Raw genomic sequence first — 16769 nt, 5'->3', positions numbered from 1 at the left:
GCATTATGCTATGTGAAATAAGCCAGTCAGAGAAAGATAAATACCACATGATCTCACTCATTTGTGGATTATAGAGAACAACATAGACTGATGAAAAGGGACAGATCCAAAGACTGAGAAACAGCGATCAGGCTATCAATCCCCAGAAGGAAAGTAGGGGAGGGGGGGGGTAAGGGGAAGAGATCAACCGAAGGACTTGTATACATGTATATAAGCCAAACCAATGGACATGGACAACAGGGGGATGGGAGCATGAGTGTGCGGGGTGGGGGGGAGGGGGGGTTGGGGGTTAATGGGGAGGATGAGGACACATTTGTAATACCTTCACTAATAAAAAAAATTTAAAAAAGAGGGGAAAAAAAAGAATTGTGCTTAAAAAAAAAAAAGCGTCACTCCTCTTCTTTAAAGCGTCTCTTGGTTTTCTTTGGTCTTCTGCAACAACAATACCAAAGTATTATTTGCCTTTTTCCATTGTCTTTACATCTTCACTGTTGGTGCAAAAACAATGGTGGATACAACTTCTAGTCCCTTAGCATGAATCAAGGCAGTGGCATCAATTCTGTACTAGCAACCATTATAGCCTTCACTGCCATGTATTTGTTGGTGGAGTTGAGTACATGTTGGGGAAGAGTCAGTTTTACTTTAAAATGTTATTGACCAACCTATGAGGGAAGGCGGGAGGTGAGGGGGTAAGAGATCAACCAAAGGACTTGTATGCATGCATATGAGAATAACCAATGGACACAGTTGGGTGGGCAAGGGGTGAGGGAATGTGCTGGGGTGTGGGGGCAGCTGGGGAGAGGTCAATGGAAGGGAAAAGGGAGACATGTAATATTTAAACAATAAAGAATTTAAATTTTTTAATGTTACTGACTATATTAGCTTGCTAGGGATGTCATAACAAAATACCACAGTCTTGGTTGCTTAAAAAGAAAAATTTATTTTCTCACAGTTCTGAGACTGGAAATCCAAGATCAAGATGCCTACAGAGTTGGTTTCTCCTGAAGTTTCTTTCCTAGGCTTGCTGTGGGCCGCCTTCTCACTGTGTCCTCACATGGTCTTTCCTCTGTGCCTGCAAGTCTCGTTTCTTTGTGAGTCCAAATATTCTCTTTTTATAAAGACACCAGTCAAATTGGATTGTGCCCAACCCTCAGTGCCTCATCTTTAACTTAATCATTTTTTTAAAGGTTGTATCTTCAAATACAGCCACATTCTGAGATTCTGAGAGGGAGGGCTTCAACATATGAATGTTAGAAGGACAAAATTCAGTCCATAACATTGACAAAGTAGCAAAAACTTAATTTCTTAAATCTCAACTTTTGAGTACATGTCTTCTTAACATTCTGTGTGGCAAAAAAGATGTACATTTCTGCTAATTATGATAGCTATCTTAAGAGAAAACATTTGTGCAATTGTTTGAGTTGCAAGCTGAACAAGCCACTCTTTTCATGAAACACCATTTTTGTTTGAAAGAATGACTGACAGACAAACTGTAGTTATTCAGACTTGGATATTTGGTAGGCATTCTTGAAAATGAATAAACTGAGCTTGTCACATCAAGAAAAATAACTGATAATTATTACTAATGATAAAAATCTAAGCTTTAGGCAAAAATTAGAGTTTGGGAAAACTTATATGAGTTACCATGAACTGGATGGGTCCCCAACATGAAGATATCAGTGGTGATATTAGCTACTGTGATATTTTGATATTGTATAATGAAATGTGTCAATATCAAACATGTGGAAGTTGTTTAACTCATGAGCCAATGTTTTCCAATTGACCAAAGGATAATGTTACAAAACCATATATGGATGAAAGTTCCATCCAAAATGTAAGATAGATCAATGGATTTTAACCTAAATGAATATGGAAAGTTCATTAACATAGTTTCAGATTCCACATTGCAACTAACCTCTCTTTTCAAACTATATATCTGCATATACAGTACTTCAACAAAACCAACACATTGCAATAGATAAAATGCATTAACAGACATGATTTAATAAGCCAGCTCTTTCCCTACAGATATCCAAAGACTATGATCAAACACTCTTAAAGATACCCCTTCCTTTGGTCTACTTCCCCCATGTTTTTTAGCTGTTCTTCCTTGTACATGGTTTGAAGTCTCTTCAATAGCCTGGTATTCTCTTTTGAATATACTGCAGTTTGACTATAACCCTCAAAGAGCACATGTCAACACTGGGAGCAGGAGGTGGAGTTAAATAAAGCTAGTTCAAAGCCCATATCCCTGGAGGACATCCCTGTCTAATATTTATTTTATTTCTCAGGTTGGTTTCCCATAAACTTTCACAAAGTACTTTGAGTCTCTGAGCATGAGGCTTGGTCCCAGCCAAGACTGGACAATTACCATGGAAAACCTAGTCCCCATACACTGTCCCTTTCCTCTGTTCTCCATTGAAGAAGAGCTTGCCAGGCACTGAGAATATGGCCTGGTTCCTTCCAAGAAGAGCCGAACTTCAGGATATCCCCACCCTGTGCCTGCCAACCATACTCTTTCACACAGAAAAGTATCTCATACAACATTGAAAAGTCACAGAGACAAAGAAAATGCCAGGTCACCTGGGCCATTCTATGGCAACTTCAGGGAAGATCAGCTGAGGGACTAAGAGGATACCCAGAAACACTTTCAGATAGTAAATGCCAGAATAAAACACCAAAAAAGACTGGGTATTTACCTAATATACTAAAATATATAACTGACCTAGGAATTGGAATATTTGATTTCTTTTGAACTTTGTTGCCTTGGCCGAGTTGTGAAACTTCTCTGGACCTTTCTACACCCTTTCTTCTGAACACCCAAGGGAGTGAATATATGATCCTTGAAGTCTCTCCCAGCTGTGACATTCTAGGAGTCCTCTCCAGAGGAACAACTGATCCTTGATTACTCGTGTTGGTGGAAAAGAATGTGATCTGAATACTCCAAATATGAAGACAATGTGAAACTCATTTCTATTTGGTTTTAGAATGTCTTTCATTGTGTGAAGCAAATCACAACAAATTCATCCTCCTGATGATACTTAAGTCAGGCTAATGTTAAAAATCAATTTGTTTACCACTAATGTTGCTATGCTCTGCCAAACATATGAATGCAGTATTCCATAAAACAGCCTGGTGCCAGAAAGAGAGCTGGGCACTAGGAGCTGGTTTTGTGTGGGTTCTGGCCATTACTCTGTCACTTCCTCGCTTACCCTCTCTGAACATGGGATACATCCTTTTTAAGACACTTTCTGAGCATTCATCAAGCCAGGCACTGTGCTGGCACAAGGGATACAGAAATGAACAAGAAAAACCCCTTCCCTCAAGGGTGTCTAACTTATGAAGAAGAAAAAAAGGGCTTTGAGTGAGATGATGGAAATAAGCACTGCATGTCATGAAAATTCAGGGAAGGGGTGAGCATTTAACCCAATCCAGTCTTCAGCCTTCAGTTAGGGCTTCCCAGGAAATCAATAGCTAATCTAAGACCAGAAAGAGAATAGGATCTAAGGAGATGGGTTAAGGACCAAATTTGTGAATAGAAGAAGGAAAGAGCATGTAAGGTAAAAGCAATCACATGAGAAAAGCAAAGAGGTATGCAAGAACATGGAGCTTTCAGGAAGCAAGCAGTTCAATGCAGCTGAGTTTAAGGGAGCAAGTAGAAAGGTTCAAAATACAGGCCTGGGAGGGTAAGCAAAAGCTTGTGTTCCATATCATTTTATTCTAAAGATGATGGGGAGCCACCAACAATTTTAAGCATGTAACTTCATAGTTGGAATCCCACCAAGGCTTAGCTTAGCCTCTGTATTAATCAGCTATTTCTGCTCTGATTATGATCTACAACAAACCATCCCAAAATATCAGTTGCTTAGAACAACAAACATGGTTTTTGTTGTTTGCTGTTGTTTGTTGTTGTTGTTGTTGTTGTTGTTGTTTGCTCACTGGTCTGCAGGCCAGCTTGACTTGGCTTCAAGATGTGGGTTAGATTCAAGTCTGCCCTACATTCTAAGAACCAGGCTGAAGCAGCAATGACTGCCTGGAGTATACTCTTCTCCTCTCAGAAGGTGGGGGTTCAAGAGTGCTGGTGGAAATCTATGATGTGATGTGTCTTGGAGCCACAGTTTGGAACTGGCACACTGTTACTTCTACTCATATTCTATGGACCAAGGCATGGCCAAGCCCCAAAGTCGATAGAGTCAGATGTGCACTTGGCCTAGGAGGCCCTGCAAAGTCATGTGGTACATGGATGTACACTCCTGTTGCAGAGAGTGAGTGGAATGTTGGGAACCGCAGCAACTGCGTTCTCATCAGGACTCATCACCCCAAAACTCTCTGCCATGGCCACAGGATTGTAAAAGTCACTGCCCCAGACTCACAGGGTTGCATAGTTTAAATTTTGATATAACTTGAGATTTTAATTGCCTTTTCATTCCCAACTTTTTGTTTCCTATAACTAGTTTCTGATGGCTGCTTGGGAAAGTCTGCACAGCAGCACTAGAAGGTCAATGAGTCTCACAAGGGTTAATCAGAAGCTTAATCCATTATTCAACACAGTGACCACCAACTTTTTGCCACATCAAAGACTAGCACCTTATAACAGTTATACTCAAGAAATTACCATTCTTTATTCTCATCTGGCCCTCCCCATGACACACAATTTCCTGCTCTCTGCCTTAAACCATCCTGTTACTTTGTTACTCAGGCCATAACAGTTCTTCATTTCCTAGTTTCCTATTTGTTTTTGTGGGGGACGCGGGGGGGTTTACACAGCAGTAAAGTGTTTGGCTCTGTATATGGGGCAGGCATGCAGTTATATGCAGGGCAAGAAGGGGCTGTCACAAAGATTATAAGTAAAATTGGGATTAAGCCATGGATTTGGATAAGATCCTCCAGGGAAAGTCTGAAGATCAACCTTTCTTAATCCTGCTCCCTTGTGATAGCAACAACAAAATTCACACTCCCCTTTAATGGCTCACTTTGAATAAGGCCACTTTTGGTAAGCCTAGTGTATCGCTTTATTTTCATACTGATAGACACAGAGATCAAAGGGGAACCAAGACCAACGTCTTGAGAGCCCCAGAGAAGAGTTTTCAAACGGGGAGCAACTATGTCAAAAAGCATGGGTTAAACAAGAATATAAATTAAAAATATCAATTGAATTTGGACAGAGACACTGCTAGTTCCACAGTTGCGCCTTGCACAAGGGCACTTGGCCAAGGGGGCAAGTGGGGCTAAAGGCCCTGTCTGTGGAGCTGTGTGAACTGGAGAAAGGGAAACCTTTTATAAAGCACACAAAGGTAGCATCTGTTTCCCAAGCTGCTGCCTCCACATGCGCCCAGTGGGGTTGCCTTTTCTAAATCGTACAAAGCACCATATGGGCTACTGGCCATGAATTTAGCAACCAGAGAGTCAATGGAGAGGATAAAATTTTAAATTTATGTGAAAGCCCTTTGTAAACTATTTAACACTATTCAGGTGTAAAGCAGGGGCAAGCAAAGGTAACCCAGAGCTTAGCAGGTTACAGGAGACATTACATTGATCACAAACATTTTCTGTCTAGCCCACAGCATGTAGAATCCACTTGAGACAAAGTCTTCCGTGGGAAACCATCTGAAAGAAAACTGGCCAGAAGCACAGATGGGAGTGGATGTGATGGTTTCTGAAAGTCCATTCCAGTTGCAAACTCCAGGGCAGATGTAGCCAGTGGGGCAGAAGACCCTCAGACAGAAGCACCTGGGTGAGCCTGCGCTGAGCCAACTGCCAAACCCTTTGATCTTGCTGGAGCTTGACTTGGAGAAAACATCCGGCCCCAGGGGTTCTCAGAGTTCAGGCGGAGGTGAAACCCAGGGAGGTTTTTGTAAAGCTCTGTAACACTGTGAATTGGGGGGATACGCACAGTGCTACAAAACCCGCAGAGACCTGTACAAAAACTGCAGGGGCAGAGGTGGCACTTCCCTGGGAAAGCCTCAGCCTGGCTACCTTGCCCCAGAGGATGAACACAGCAAATAGCCATCCCTCCTTGCTCAGTGACTCAGAGGGATGCCAGGAAGTTGACCGGGCCAAGAGGAGTGACCCCCAGCACCTGGCCGCTCACTCACTGCTGTTCTCGATGAGATGAAACTGGCTTTTCAATATGTTCTTACAGCCATGTTTGGGGAATACAAAAAGGTATTTCTTTAAAAAATATCCTTGTCTTGGTTTTGTGTTGATTCTATTGCACAAGAGCCATCTCATAGGGAATTTCTGAATCCAGATCCCTAGAGAGATTCGCCCAGTGTTTTGCTTTGCAGTTTGAGAAGATGAATTTCAGCAGAGCTTGATTTGTTTTTCGGCAATCACCAGCCATAGCTGCTCATGCTAACGGTGACTGCGCTGTAAATCACTGGCTCCTGGTCGGTGCCTCACACAGCCTGTCTCCTCTTGTGATGCCACACGTTTTCTGCCCTGTAAGCAGCACTGGTGACTGTGGAGGCCTTGACTCTGGAATAGTCATGGAGCCAAGACCCATCCACTTGGGGAGGCTAGTTTTCCAAGACTGAGAGTTAGGTGAGGACCTAGGAAATGAGGACAATTTAAAACAATTGAAAGCAACATTCAGAGAACTTCATGTCCTGCCCTGGAAATCTTAGCCTAGGAATATGTGCTCCTACCTACTCCTCAGACAAAACACTCCCAAAAGCAAACTCACCCCTATTGGCAATTGATTAAATCACCATGAATCAGTTGGATAACAGACAAGTGCCATCTTTCTAAAAGCCAAGCCCTAAAGATCCCCCAGTCCTATAGTTAATAGGAAGAAGAGTGGTGGGGGCACTGCTGAGGTATTGGGAAAGCCCTCAAGTGCTGTGTCAGACAAACTCATCTTTGGAAAAGGAGTCCGTGTAACCGTGGAACCAAGTAAGTAACTCAATTGTCTGCTCTTTGAGATTAAGGCATCCTCCATCTAAGGAGGCAAAAATATTAGAAAATGTGAAATGGGTAGCAATTGCTACCAATATAGGGTAAAGGAGGATTGTGGGGGAAATGGTTAATCCCCTGCATAGGAACTGAGATGGAGGTTGTCTTTTTAAAAAAAAATAGACTTTAGGGCTGTGGAAGACCCCCACATAGCTCAGAGGAAACAGAAAATTCTGCTCAATCCCTGGCTATAGAGACTATGAGGCATTTTTTCGAATTCTTGAGTCGAGTCAGAGCTGATCAGAAACAAGGTTGATCTGAGTCTAGGAAATTCTATCAATGTGGCTGCCGATATAAACAATCCCTTAGGCCAAACATATGTTCTTGGGAGAACTCAGAACTGAGTCAGCCTCCTGATGATAGACGGCAAGTCCAGTAAGTGGTCACTGATGTTGCCACATTTTTCTTCAGGAGAAAGGAACTGGTGCCAGACATCCGTTTCCAATTGTTAGGGCTGAAAAGGAAGCTAAGTGATGAGTGAGGAAGCTGGAACATTCTGGCTCTCAGTGAGACCAGATTCCACGCAGAACAAAGTGAATGTGTAATGTTTCTAACTAAGAAATGCTTTAACGTATATGAACACCACCAGGAGTAGTTCCCTGAGGGCTCGTGGCGGTCATCTCCCTCACTCAGAGGGTTTGGTTCCACTCACTAATTAACTGTTATAAAGCAATCAGTGCTAAACTTGTCAGAGGATTATACTCAACATAGAAGGCATCTTTTTGTGTCATTTAAGTAACATTTGAATTCAACTGCCACTTAAATGTCACTTAAAAAAAAAAAAGACAGCAGTATCCATTTGGCTGTTTAATATCTAGCTTCCAGTTAGATAGTAGATATTGGTATTAAGCTAGAAAATGTAATAAGCAAATGCAAAACCCCATTTCAAAGATCCTTGGGAAGTCTAGCAATGGGGTCAGTGGTCCCAAATTTGCTACTCTAGATACAGGCAAAGTAACAGCATGTCCTGGCCTGATGCCTTGGCATTCAACTATGTTTTCCAAGGTAAGAGAAGGCTCTAGAGTGGTGGAAGAGTGTAATGGGGTGGGCTCCTCTCAGACAGGACAGTCCTGGGTGTATGAAGTGAAGAAGATATAGAATTGAGGGCCGAGGAAGGAAAAAGAGGGAGTACAGGCTACACATTCCCAGACGTCACACACTATAGGACAGGAGCTTTGTATCCAAAATGAGAAAGAACTCCAAAGCTGTGCTAGCAGAAGGAGAGCAGAGAAATTCAGGTTTTTAAAAAATCTTTTGAAAATTCAACTAATTCAGGCCCTTGCTTTTAGGTCTCATTGACTTAAATAATGTAAAGTCACTGAAATAATAATGTAATCCACACTCCCAGCAGAGTTAGTGACTAATTTCCCTCATCTCCCTTTTTCATCAAGATCTTCTGAATGAATTTACATTCTTCTGTTTACTGACTTACTTGATCCAGAGTTTCCCTAAGCGTACATGTATGTCACATGGTTTCAGATGGTACATAGACTTTCTTTTCATTTTAATTGCACTGTCTTTTAATGGGTATCAAAATAGTGCAACTAGGTTATTAAACCCATAGGATTTAGTTTCCTTTTAATTATATTTGATGTTAAAAAGTGAGTAAATTAAAAGAAAATTATTAAACAAATTATACAACAGATGGGTGTGACCAAAAAAAAAGGAGATTTAATTAATTGAAGTGTGGGAAACACTGAGCTGGTGCTTTGAAATGAGAAGATGAGGGGCATCCAGAGAGGGCAGGATCCAGAATATATTTCAATAGTGCCTTCTTTTTTAGCCACCTAATATTGGATTAAAGAGGCATCAGTGCAAACCCAGGGCCTTTATCTTCACAGAAGCCTACTTCCTTTTGATGCTTCTTTCAAGTTTTTACTTGCAGGCTGCCAGGGAGCACAACACTAATAGAACAGGTCTACACAAACTCACAACCTCAAATCCACCACACCCTTTAGCCCTCTGGATAGAGAAAACCTGAGGATACCATTTAACTTCATAAAACAGAACCAGAGAATAGGGCAAAACACCATGGAATAAATACCACAATATAAATGTGTGCTAAGGACCATGACAATGACAGGAGCTTAGAAAGAGGCCTTAGTCATCAGGAACATCTGTATGAAAGTGGGCCATTAGATGGACTTAAATTAGTATGGGTTATTATATGTTATCATCATATCAAATACCACTTTTGAGTGCCAACTGTGTCTCCAGCCACTGAATGAATGGTATTTTATTCAGTTGTCACAATAATCATGGGGAATTAGATACTATTACCTGCACTTTTACTGATCAGGAGAGGTCCCCCAAGATCACATAGCTTTGCAAAGTCAAAATTGGCATCATCCGTCTGATTCCATTCAAAGATATTCTGGATCCTGCCCTCTCTGGATGGCCCTCATCTTTTTCTTTCAAAGGATAGAGGGATGCACCAGCTCAGTGTTTTCTTTGGTTCATCAATTCATTTCTAAAATTCCCATTCCCATCTTTGGCATTCCCTCTCACACACGATGGGTCTTCCAGGATGGAGCTTCTGCCTGGAGCCATTTTCTCCCAGGGATTCACACAGCTTTCTCCTTCTCCTTCTCCTTCTCCAGGTCTTTAGTAAAATGACACCTCTAGCGAGTCCTTTCTCAAGCATCCTCTATCATTCTGCAGCCCCCTTATCCTGATGCAGTTTTTATAGTGCTCATCTCCACCTGAAAGTTTGTATGATCCTTTATCTTCTGTTTTCTTTGTTCCATGAGGGTAAGGACTGTGAGTTTTTCCTTACTGTATACACAAACACACTAAAGGCACTAAATAAATGTTGAATGAATGAATGAATGAATGAATGAATGAATGAGAGGACAAGTCCGTTGTGGTATAAGGCAAAGAAAATAGAAATGAAAGCAAGCTAATAGCCTGCAGAGCCAAGCCTGAGCTCTAGCTCTACAACCTGTGACAAGTCACTGTCACTATATGCTGGGCACTCTTCTAGGTGCTGGGGGAATCAGCGTGAACAAAACAGACAGAAATTGGTGTGTGATAGCAGCTGTTATTCTAATGGTAAAAGGCAGATGGTAAGCTAAATAAATGAATAAAATATATAATATTTTATGTGGTAATAAGCCCCATAAAGGAAAATAAAGCAAGGAAGGGGGATAAAGAGTGGGAGGGAGCAGTGTGCAATTTTTAACAAAGAAATCACAGAGGCCTCTTTAGAAAGGTGGCATTTGAGCAGAGACCTGAGTAAGTGACAGAGTGAGCCATGCAGATACCTGGAAGAAGAGCAGCTCCAGGCAGAGGGAACGCAAGTGCAGCCTGGAGTGTGTGAAGAATAATAAGGAGGCCTGTGTGGCTGGAGGAAAGTGAGTAACAGGGAGAGGATTTGAAAGGAGGTCAAGTTGGTAATGGAAGTAGGGAGAGGGTGGCTTGAAGACTACTGTAAGGAGTTTGGCTTTTGGATTAGAGAATGGAATAGAGGTCACACATGACCTAGAGCCGTGGTCGGCAAACTGCAGCTCGCGAGCCACATGCGGCTCTTTGGCCCCTTGAGTGTGGCTCTTCCACAAAATACCACGTGCGGGCATGCGCACAGTGCGATTGAAACTTCGTGGCCCATGTACAGAAGTCGGTTTTTGGCCTGGGCGAGTCTATTTTGAAGAAGTACTGTTGATATTTGGCTCTGTTGACTAATGAGTTTGCCGACCACTAACCTAGAGGAAGACCAAAGGAGACAGAAACCTGGATTCCAGTCCTCACCAACAGCCCTAAAAATGGACACTCTCATCTCAAACACCGAACACGAGGATTCTGTCCTCTCTCAGCAACCTTGCCCTACAGCCCTGCCCCTGGAGGGCTCTGTACTTAGTGAAATTACATCCTTCAAGTAAAACGTATTCTCTGCATCTTACCCTATTACACATTCTAATAATTACACCTAGGCTTTCTAATTTGGAGAATGCTTTGTATACACCTTTTCATTTAATCTTACAACCTCCCAATACAGAAGATATCACCCTCGTTTTATAAAGGAGGCAAATGAAGCTCAGTGAACTTAAGGAACTTGGCCAAATTACACACTTAGTAAGGGACAGAGTTTAGATTTCAGGTTTTCTGACATCTTTCTTCTTCACCACAACTGAGAACCACTCTCCATTGTGGTGATTCTCAAAGTATGATCTGCAGACCTTTATGGGCTGTAAACTGATCTCAAAATGCATATTCTTTCCCTGGTTTTAGAGGGACATACAGGCAATCTCATAGACTCTGATTTTTATATATGACAGAGGTTAAACTGTCACTTTAAGTGTGAGTATGTTGTTAAAGCTTGCTGAAATTTTATATTCCTGAATATGTTATTAAAATTTACTGAAAACTCTAATTCTACTTTATGCTAAGAAGTCTGGCTGCTGCACAATGCTTTGCAGTAATGCAAAGCTCTGGCTGAATACAAAATGGAATTCCCCTAAAAGGTAGAAATGAATGGGGTGCATAACTCACTAGATCTTGGCCCCACCTAAGTGTAGCCCAAAGATTGAGAACCACAACTCTATGGCCAATGTGCCACCTTTCTTTTCTCCTGATCAAACTAAAAAACTCCTTTCTAATCTCCCCCATTCAGAGCACAGATTTGCAATGAAACATGGCAAAAGCTTAGATTCTATTTGACACAAAAATCACCCCCTGTTTTGTCCTGAAGGCCAACCCCCAAGACTTAGGAGAAAAGAAGTTAGGCCAATAAGAATAATTGCCATAAGAATAATTTAGGAGAAACCAAGATGGTGGCATAGGTAAACACCTGAACTTGCTGCCTCACACAACCACATCAAAACTACAACTAAAAAACAAAATGGATATCAGGAAGGCTGGCTGAATGGAAGTTATACAACTAGAAGGAAAGAGAAAAGCTCATTGAGACTGGGAGGAGGTGTGGAAGTGTGGAGGTATGGAGGCACGCGTGGAAATGGGATGGCAACTGGGTACGCTGTTGTCTTTTTCAATCAGGAGGGAGATACAAGCTCCTGACTGCTCTGAACTCCAGTTTTTGGTGAGACTCTGGGGACCCAGACTCATATGGGGATAAACTGGACTGTCTGGCATCGAGCTGGAGCACAAGGGCGGCTTTCTCTCAGAGGTGCTCACAGCGATCATTGTTCCTGCACGGTGCCACAGGACACAGAGATCCTGCTCGGTGCCGCAGGATACAGAGACCTCTTCAGGGCAGGGCTGACAGGCAGCCATTGCAGTTTGCTCCACCCTAGTGATTCCCTGAGGCCCCACCCCACCCAATTTGCAGCCCCACCCAAGCTGTGGCAGAGGCTTTTGCATATGAATGCCCTGGCCCTTTGCAATCTGAAACCTAACAAACTGCAGCTGGGTCAGAGAGCCCCAGAGCTTCAAAAGAAGGCCCAAGGCTCTATAGCAGCTTGCATTGCTTTAGCTAGGCCTCATCTGGGCACCTCCAAACCCCAAAGAGGAGGAATCTTCAGATCTCTCTGTAGTGCCTGCTGGGTGGCCTCAGGCAGTGGCTGACTTTGCACCTCCTTGGAGATCCAAGAGCCAGTGTACCCAGTGGGTCAAAGTGAGACCACACCAGATTACAACTCTTCAGATCCATAAGAGACACACTCAGGGGGCAGATTCAATGAGCACCAAAGCCCCACTGAAGCAAGTCCTGCCCCATAAAGGTGTTTCCATCACAGCAGTTCTCCCATTGTAGACACAACTGGTCCTCACAGCCAATTGGTCTGGAGATCAATTCCTCCCAGTGATACCAACAGCAATCAAGGCTTAACTACAGCAAGACTGTGCACACAGCCCACAAAGGGATGCACCAAGAGTGTCCACCTCAGGTAATTGGGGAGGCTGAGCCACTGGGCCTATATGACATCTAGCACACAAAGCCACTCTATCAACACAGGGAAGCAGCCAAAAATGTGGAGACAAAGAAACAGGTCACAAATGAAAGAAATGAATGAAAGCAAACTACTGGATATAGAGTTCAAAACCACAGTTACTGTGGTAGATTCTTAAGGCTACTCAAGAATCTTCTAGAAACCTCTGAGAAATTTAGTGAGACCCTCAAGGATATGAAAAAAGACCAATTAGAAATTAAGCATACACTGACTGAAATAAAGGATAATATACAAAGATTCAACAGCAGACTAGAGGATCCCAAGAATCAAGTCAAAGATTTGAAACACAAAGAAGCAAAAAACACCCAACCAGAAAAGCAAAAAGAAAAAATCCAAAAATATGAAGATAATGTAAGGAACCTCTGGGACAACTTCAAACATACCAACATCCAAATTATGGGGGTGCCAGAAGAAGAGAGAGAGCAAGATATTGAAAACCTATTTGAAGAATAATTACAGAAAACTTCCCCTATCTGGTGAAAGAAATAGACTTACAAGTCCAGGAAGTGCAGAGAACCCCAAACAAAAGAAATCCAAAGAGAACCACACCAAGACACATCATAATTAAAATGCCAAGGGCAAAAGACAAAGAGACAATCTTAAAAGCAGCAAGAGAAAAACAGTTGGTTTCCTACAAGGGAGTACCCATAGGACTGTCAGCTGATTTCTCAACAGAAACTTTGCAGGCCAGAAGGGAGTGGCAAGAAATATTCAAAGTGATGACTAGCAAGAACCTACAACCAAGATTACTCTACCCAGCAAAGCTATCATTCAGAATTGAAGGTCAGATAAAGAGCTTCACAGATAAGAAAAAGCTAAAGGAGTTCACCACCACCAAACCAGTATTATATGAAATGCTGAAGGGTATTCTTTAGGAAGAGGAAGAAGAAGAAAAAGGTAAAGGTAAAAATTATGAACAACAAAGTACCAACAAATGCATATCTATCAACAAGTGAGTCTAAAAATCAAGTGAATAAAAAATCTGATGAACAGAATAAACTGGTGAATATAATAGAATCAGGGAATATAATATATAATAGAATATAATAGAAAATATAATAGAATATAATAGAAAGGGAGTGGACTGACAATTCTCAGGGGGATGGGAGTGTGGGGGTGCGGGAAGAGACTGGACAAAAATCGTACACCTATGGACGAGGACAGTGGGGAGGTAAGGGCAGGGGGTGGTGTGGGAACCAGGTGGAGGGGAGCTATGGGGGTGAAAAAGAGGAACAACTGTAATAATATGAACAATAGAGATTTATTTAAAAAATAAAAAATAAATGGATCAATAAAATGTGCCATGTACATAACACTGGAATATTATTCAGCTTTAAACAGGAAGGAAATTCTGACACATACTACAAAATGGATGAACTTTGAAGACATGCTAAGTGAAATAAGTCAGACACAAAAGGACAAATACTGAATGAAGTAACTAGAGAAGTCAAGTTCACAGAAACAAAGTAGAATAGTGGCTACCAGGGACGGGGGAGGGAGCAGTAGGGAGCTAGTGTTCCATGGGTACAGAGTTTTAGATTGGGAAGATGAAAAAGTTTTAGAGATGAGGAGTGGTGATAGCTCACCACATGTGAATGTACTTAATGCCTCTGAACACTTAAAAATGGTTAAAATGGTATATTTTATATATGTTTTACCATAATAAAATAAAGCATAGTACAGTTGTAAATTAATTGTATTAAATATATTATTAAAAACAAAACAAAAAAAGAATAATTTTTTTTAAAAGTTAAGCCAGATGAGATAGAAAATCCCACCCAGTGTCTACCACATGACTTGACAACTGGAGCCAGGATTGACATATGGGAAAGTGAGGCAGTTTTTAGCTTAGGTTTATCAGCTGTGAGAACTGATCTTTGGCAACGGAACCTATTTGAAAGTACAACCACGTAAGTGACTGACTTTTTTTCTTACTATGACCACTATATTTGGTAATTATCTTTGTTAGAGATATTTTCCCATGTTACCAGCTTGGGAAATACTTTTCAAGATGTTGAGAAATCCTTCCAGCATGTAATTTAGCAAGGGATGGGTTTCTGATAAAATTCAGGATGGGGGTGTGTGCTACAGTGAATCTTCTTCATCCACTCTCTTTCCTGGGGAGTCTTTGTCTTCCCTCTACTTAACTAACTTTAGAGAACCAGCTTACTTAATACTTGAACCTTTGCCATTTACAGATCTAGACCATAACCAGACCTGTACTCCAGTACATCTAGTAAATGTGAGGTGCAGTGATGAGCATGTTAGACCAGGAATTCTAAGACCAACTGCTAATCCTTTTCTTTGGCTGAAAAGCTCTGTGACTTAACTTCACTGAATTCCAGTTTCCCTCTAGCTAGACTAAATGATTTCCAAGGTGTCTTCCAGCTTTAGCACACTATGATCCTCATTATCATCCAGACCAATTCTTAGGGACAATTTAGAGGAAAAACAAGGAAGTCCAATGGTATAAATTCCAGTAGGAATTCTGTGGTTTAACTTTTTAAAGGCACTGGAAAAGGAGTCAAAACTCTCCCCATGCATGTATTAATCAGCCCTATGTGACCACAGAGGTTTTGACAAATGATCGCTGTGGCTCCTTTTGGTCCTATTATCGATTACTCTGGTTCAATGGCTGGAAACTGAACTCTGGAGACCTGAAAGTGAGGACCACTCACTATCTTAACACTCTTAGCTTCATTGACTTCATTCTAAGATGGACCTAATAATATCACCTCATGGAGTTGATTACAATAATGGTAGTTGAGGTAGTGTAAGCACAAGCTGTTTGTAAGTAGTAAATACTTAGACAAATGCTATTTGACTGACTCCAAGTCTTTTACATCAATGGCTTTTGCTCCAACCATCATGTCCTTCCACTTCTAACTGAGGCATAGTTTTGTGTGATTTACTTAAGTCTTTAAGTTATGTTGCAGCTGAAAATAGCCATTTGGCAATTCTCAGAAAAACCTAAATAATTACTTTCTCCCTGTGAAAAGGTGATGCTGAAGCAAGACCTGAAAGTAAGAGATGACATATTGAGAAGATAGTATTAGAAAATTTAGGGATTTCCCTAAATGTTAACACTCAGAAGACAACTCACATCAAACAAGCTGCCAAAATGCAATGCTTAGATCTCAGAAACCCTTGCAAAGTTCTATGTCTCCAGCTACACTTGTTCTGCTCCACCCACCTCTCCCAAACAGATGGACTAGACAGGGGCAAATAGGTAGCAAGGTTTTCTGTAATGACACCTAAAGTGGTGCTTCCACAGCACAACTCATCTTTGGAAGGGGCACGCAACTCATCGTGGAAGCAAGTAAGTTACACCTTTTATTTCAGTCTACATATTCCTTGGAGTTGTGGCATAGTCCTGAATGAATGGTGCTTCTTGGGATATCAGCAGGTTCTAAATTGAGGTTTGTTTTTGTTGCAAACAGTTGGGGTAAAACTTGAAGACAAATTCACTAAGTTTCTCTCATGAAAATATTTTATGTATGCTTAGGAACTGTTCTAAGGATTAGTGTTCATAGTCCTCTACAGCTGCCTAACAAAAGCCTTTAGTCTGGCCCTCTGATCAAGGACTAGGACCAGGGAAAAGGCAAGCCCTAGATGAGTAGAGTCTCTTCAATGTTTATGAGGAAAAAGAGTCATGGCCATGGTGTAAGAAAAGGGAGAATTAGAAAAATATTATCAAAGGGGTTAAATCAAGAGAGTTTTCTCTCCCTCAAAAGACAAAAGCCAATCTTGCCATTGTCTCTTTTTGCTGAGAATTTACATTGATTTCAAACTGAATTATCTATAAGGTCCTATATAAGCCTGGGTCTGCTGAGAGCAGTAATGTGCTCACCTCCCTGTTAGCCCTGAATCTGAGGACCCTGCACAGGGTTCAGGAACCTACATCTAATATAG

The 16769-nt window shown here is 41.5% G+C and overlaps 1 protein-coding gene and 1 gene segment (V, D, J or C); both read left to right on the top strand.

The window, feature by feature from the left end:
- Window positions 1-16769, top strand: part of LOC118679427 (T cell receptor alpha chain MC.7.G5-like) — a 298506-nt gene that overhangs the window by 190666 nt on the left and 91071 nt on the right. The gene's annotated exons all lie outside the window — the stretch shown is intronic.
- LOC118679424 overlaps window positions 1-16769 on the top strand; it is a 58467-nt gene that overhangs the window by 32407 nt on the left and 9291 nt on the right. The window contains 1 exon segment of the C gene segment in view: window positions 6850-6894. Within this exon segment, the coding sequence occupies window positions 6850-6894 (45 nt within the window).

This window comes from Myotis myotis, unplaced genomic scaffold (assembly GCF_014108235.1).
Source record: "Myotis myotis isolate mMyoMyo1 unplaced genomic scaffold, mMyoMyo1.p scaffold_m19_p_1, whole genome shotgun sequence".
Lineage (NCBI taxonomy): Eukaryota > Metazoa > Chordata > Mammalia > Chiroptera > Vespertilionidae > Myotis > Myotis myotis.
The sequence above is the reverse complement of the archived record's forward strand: the minus strand, read 5'-3'. Positions and strand labels throughout refer to the sequence as shown.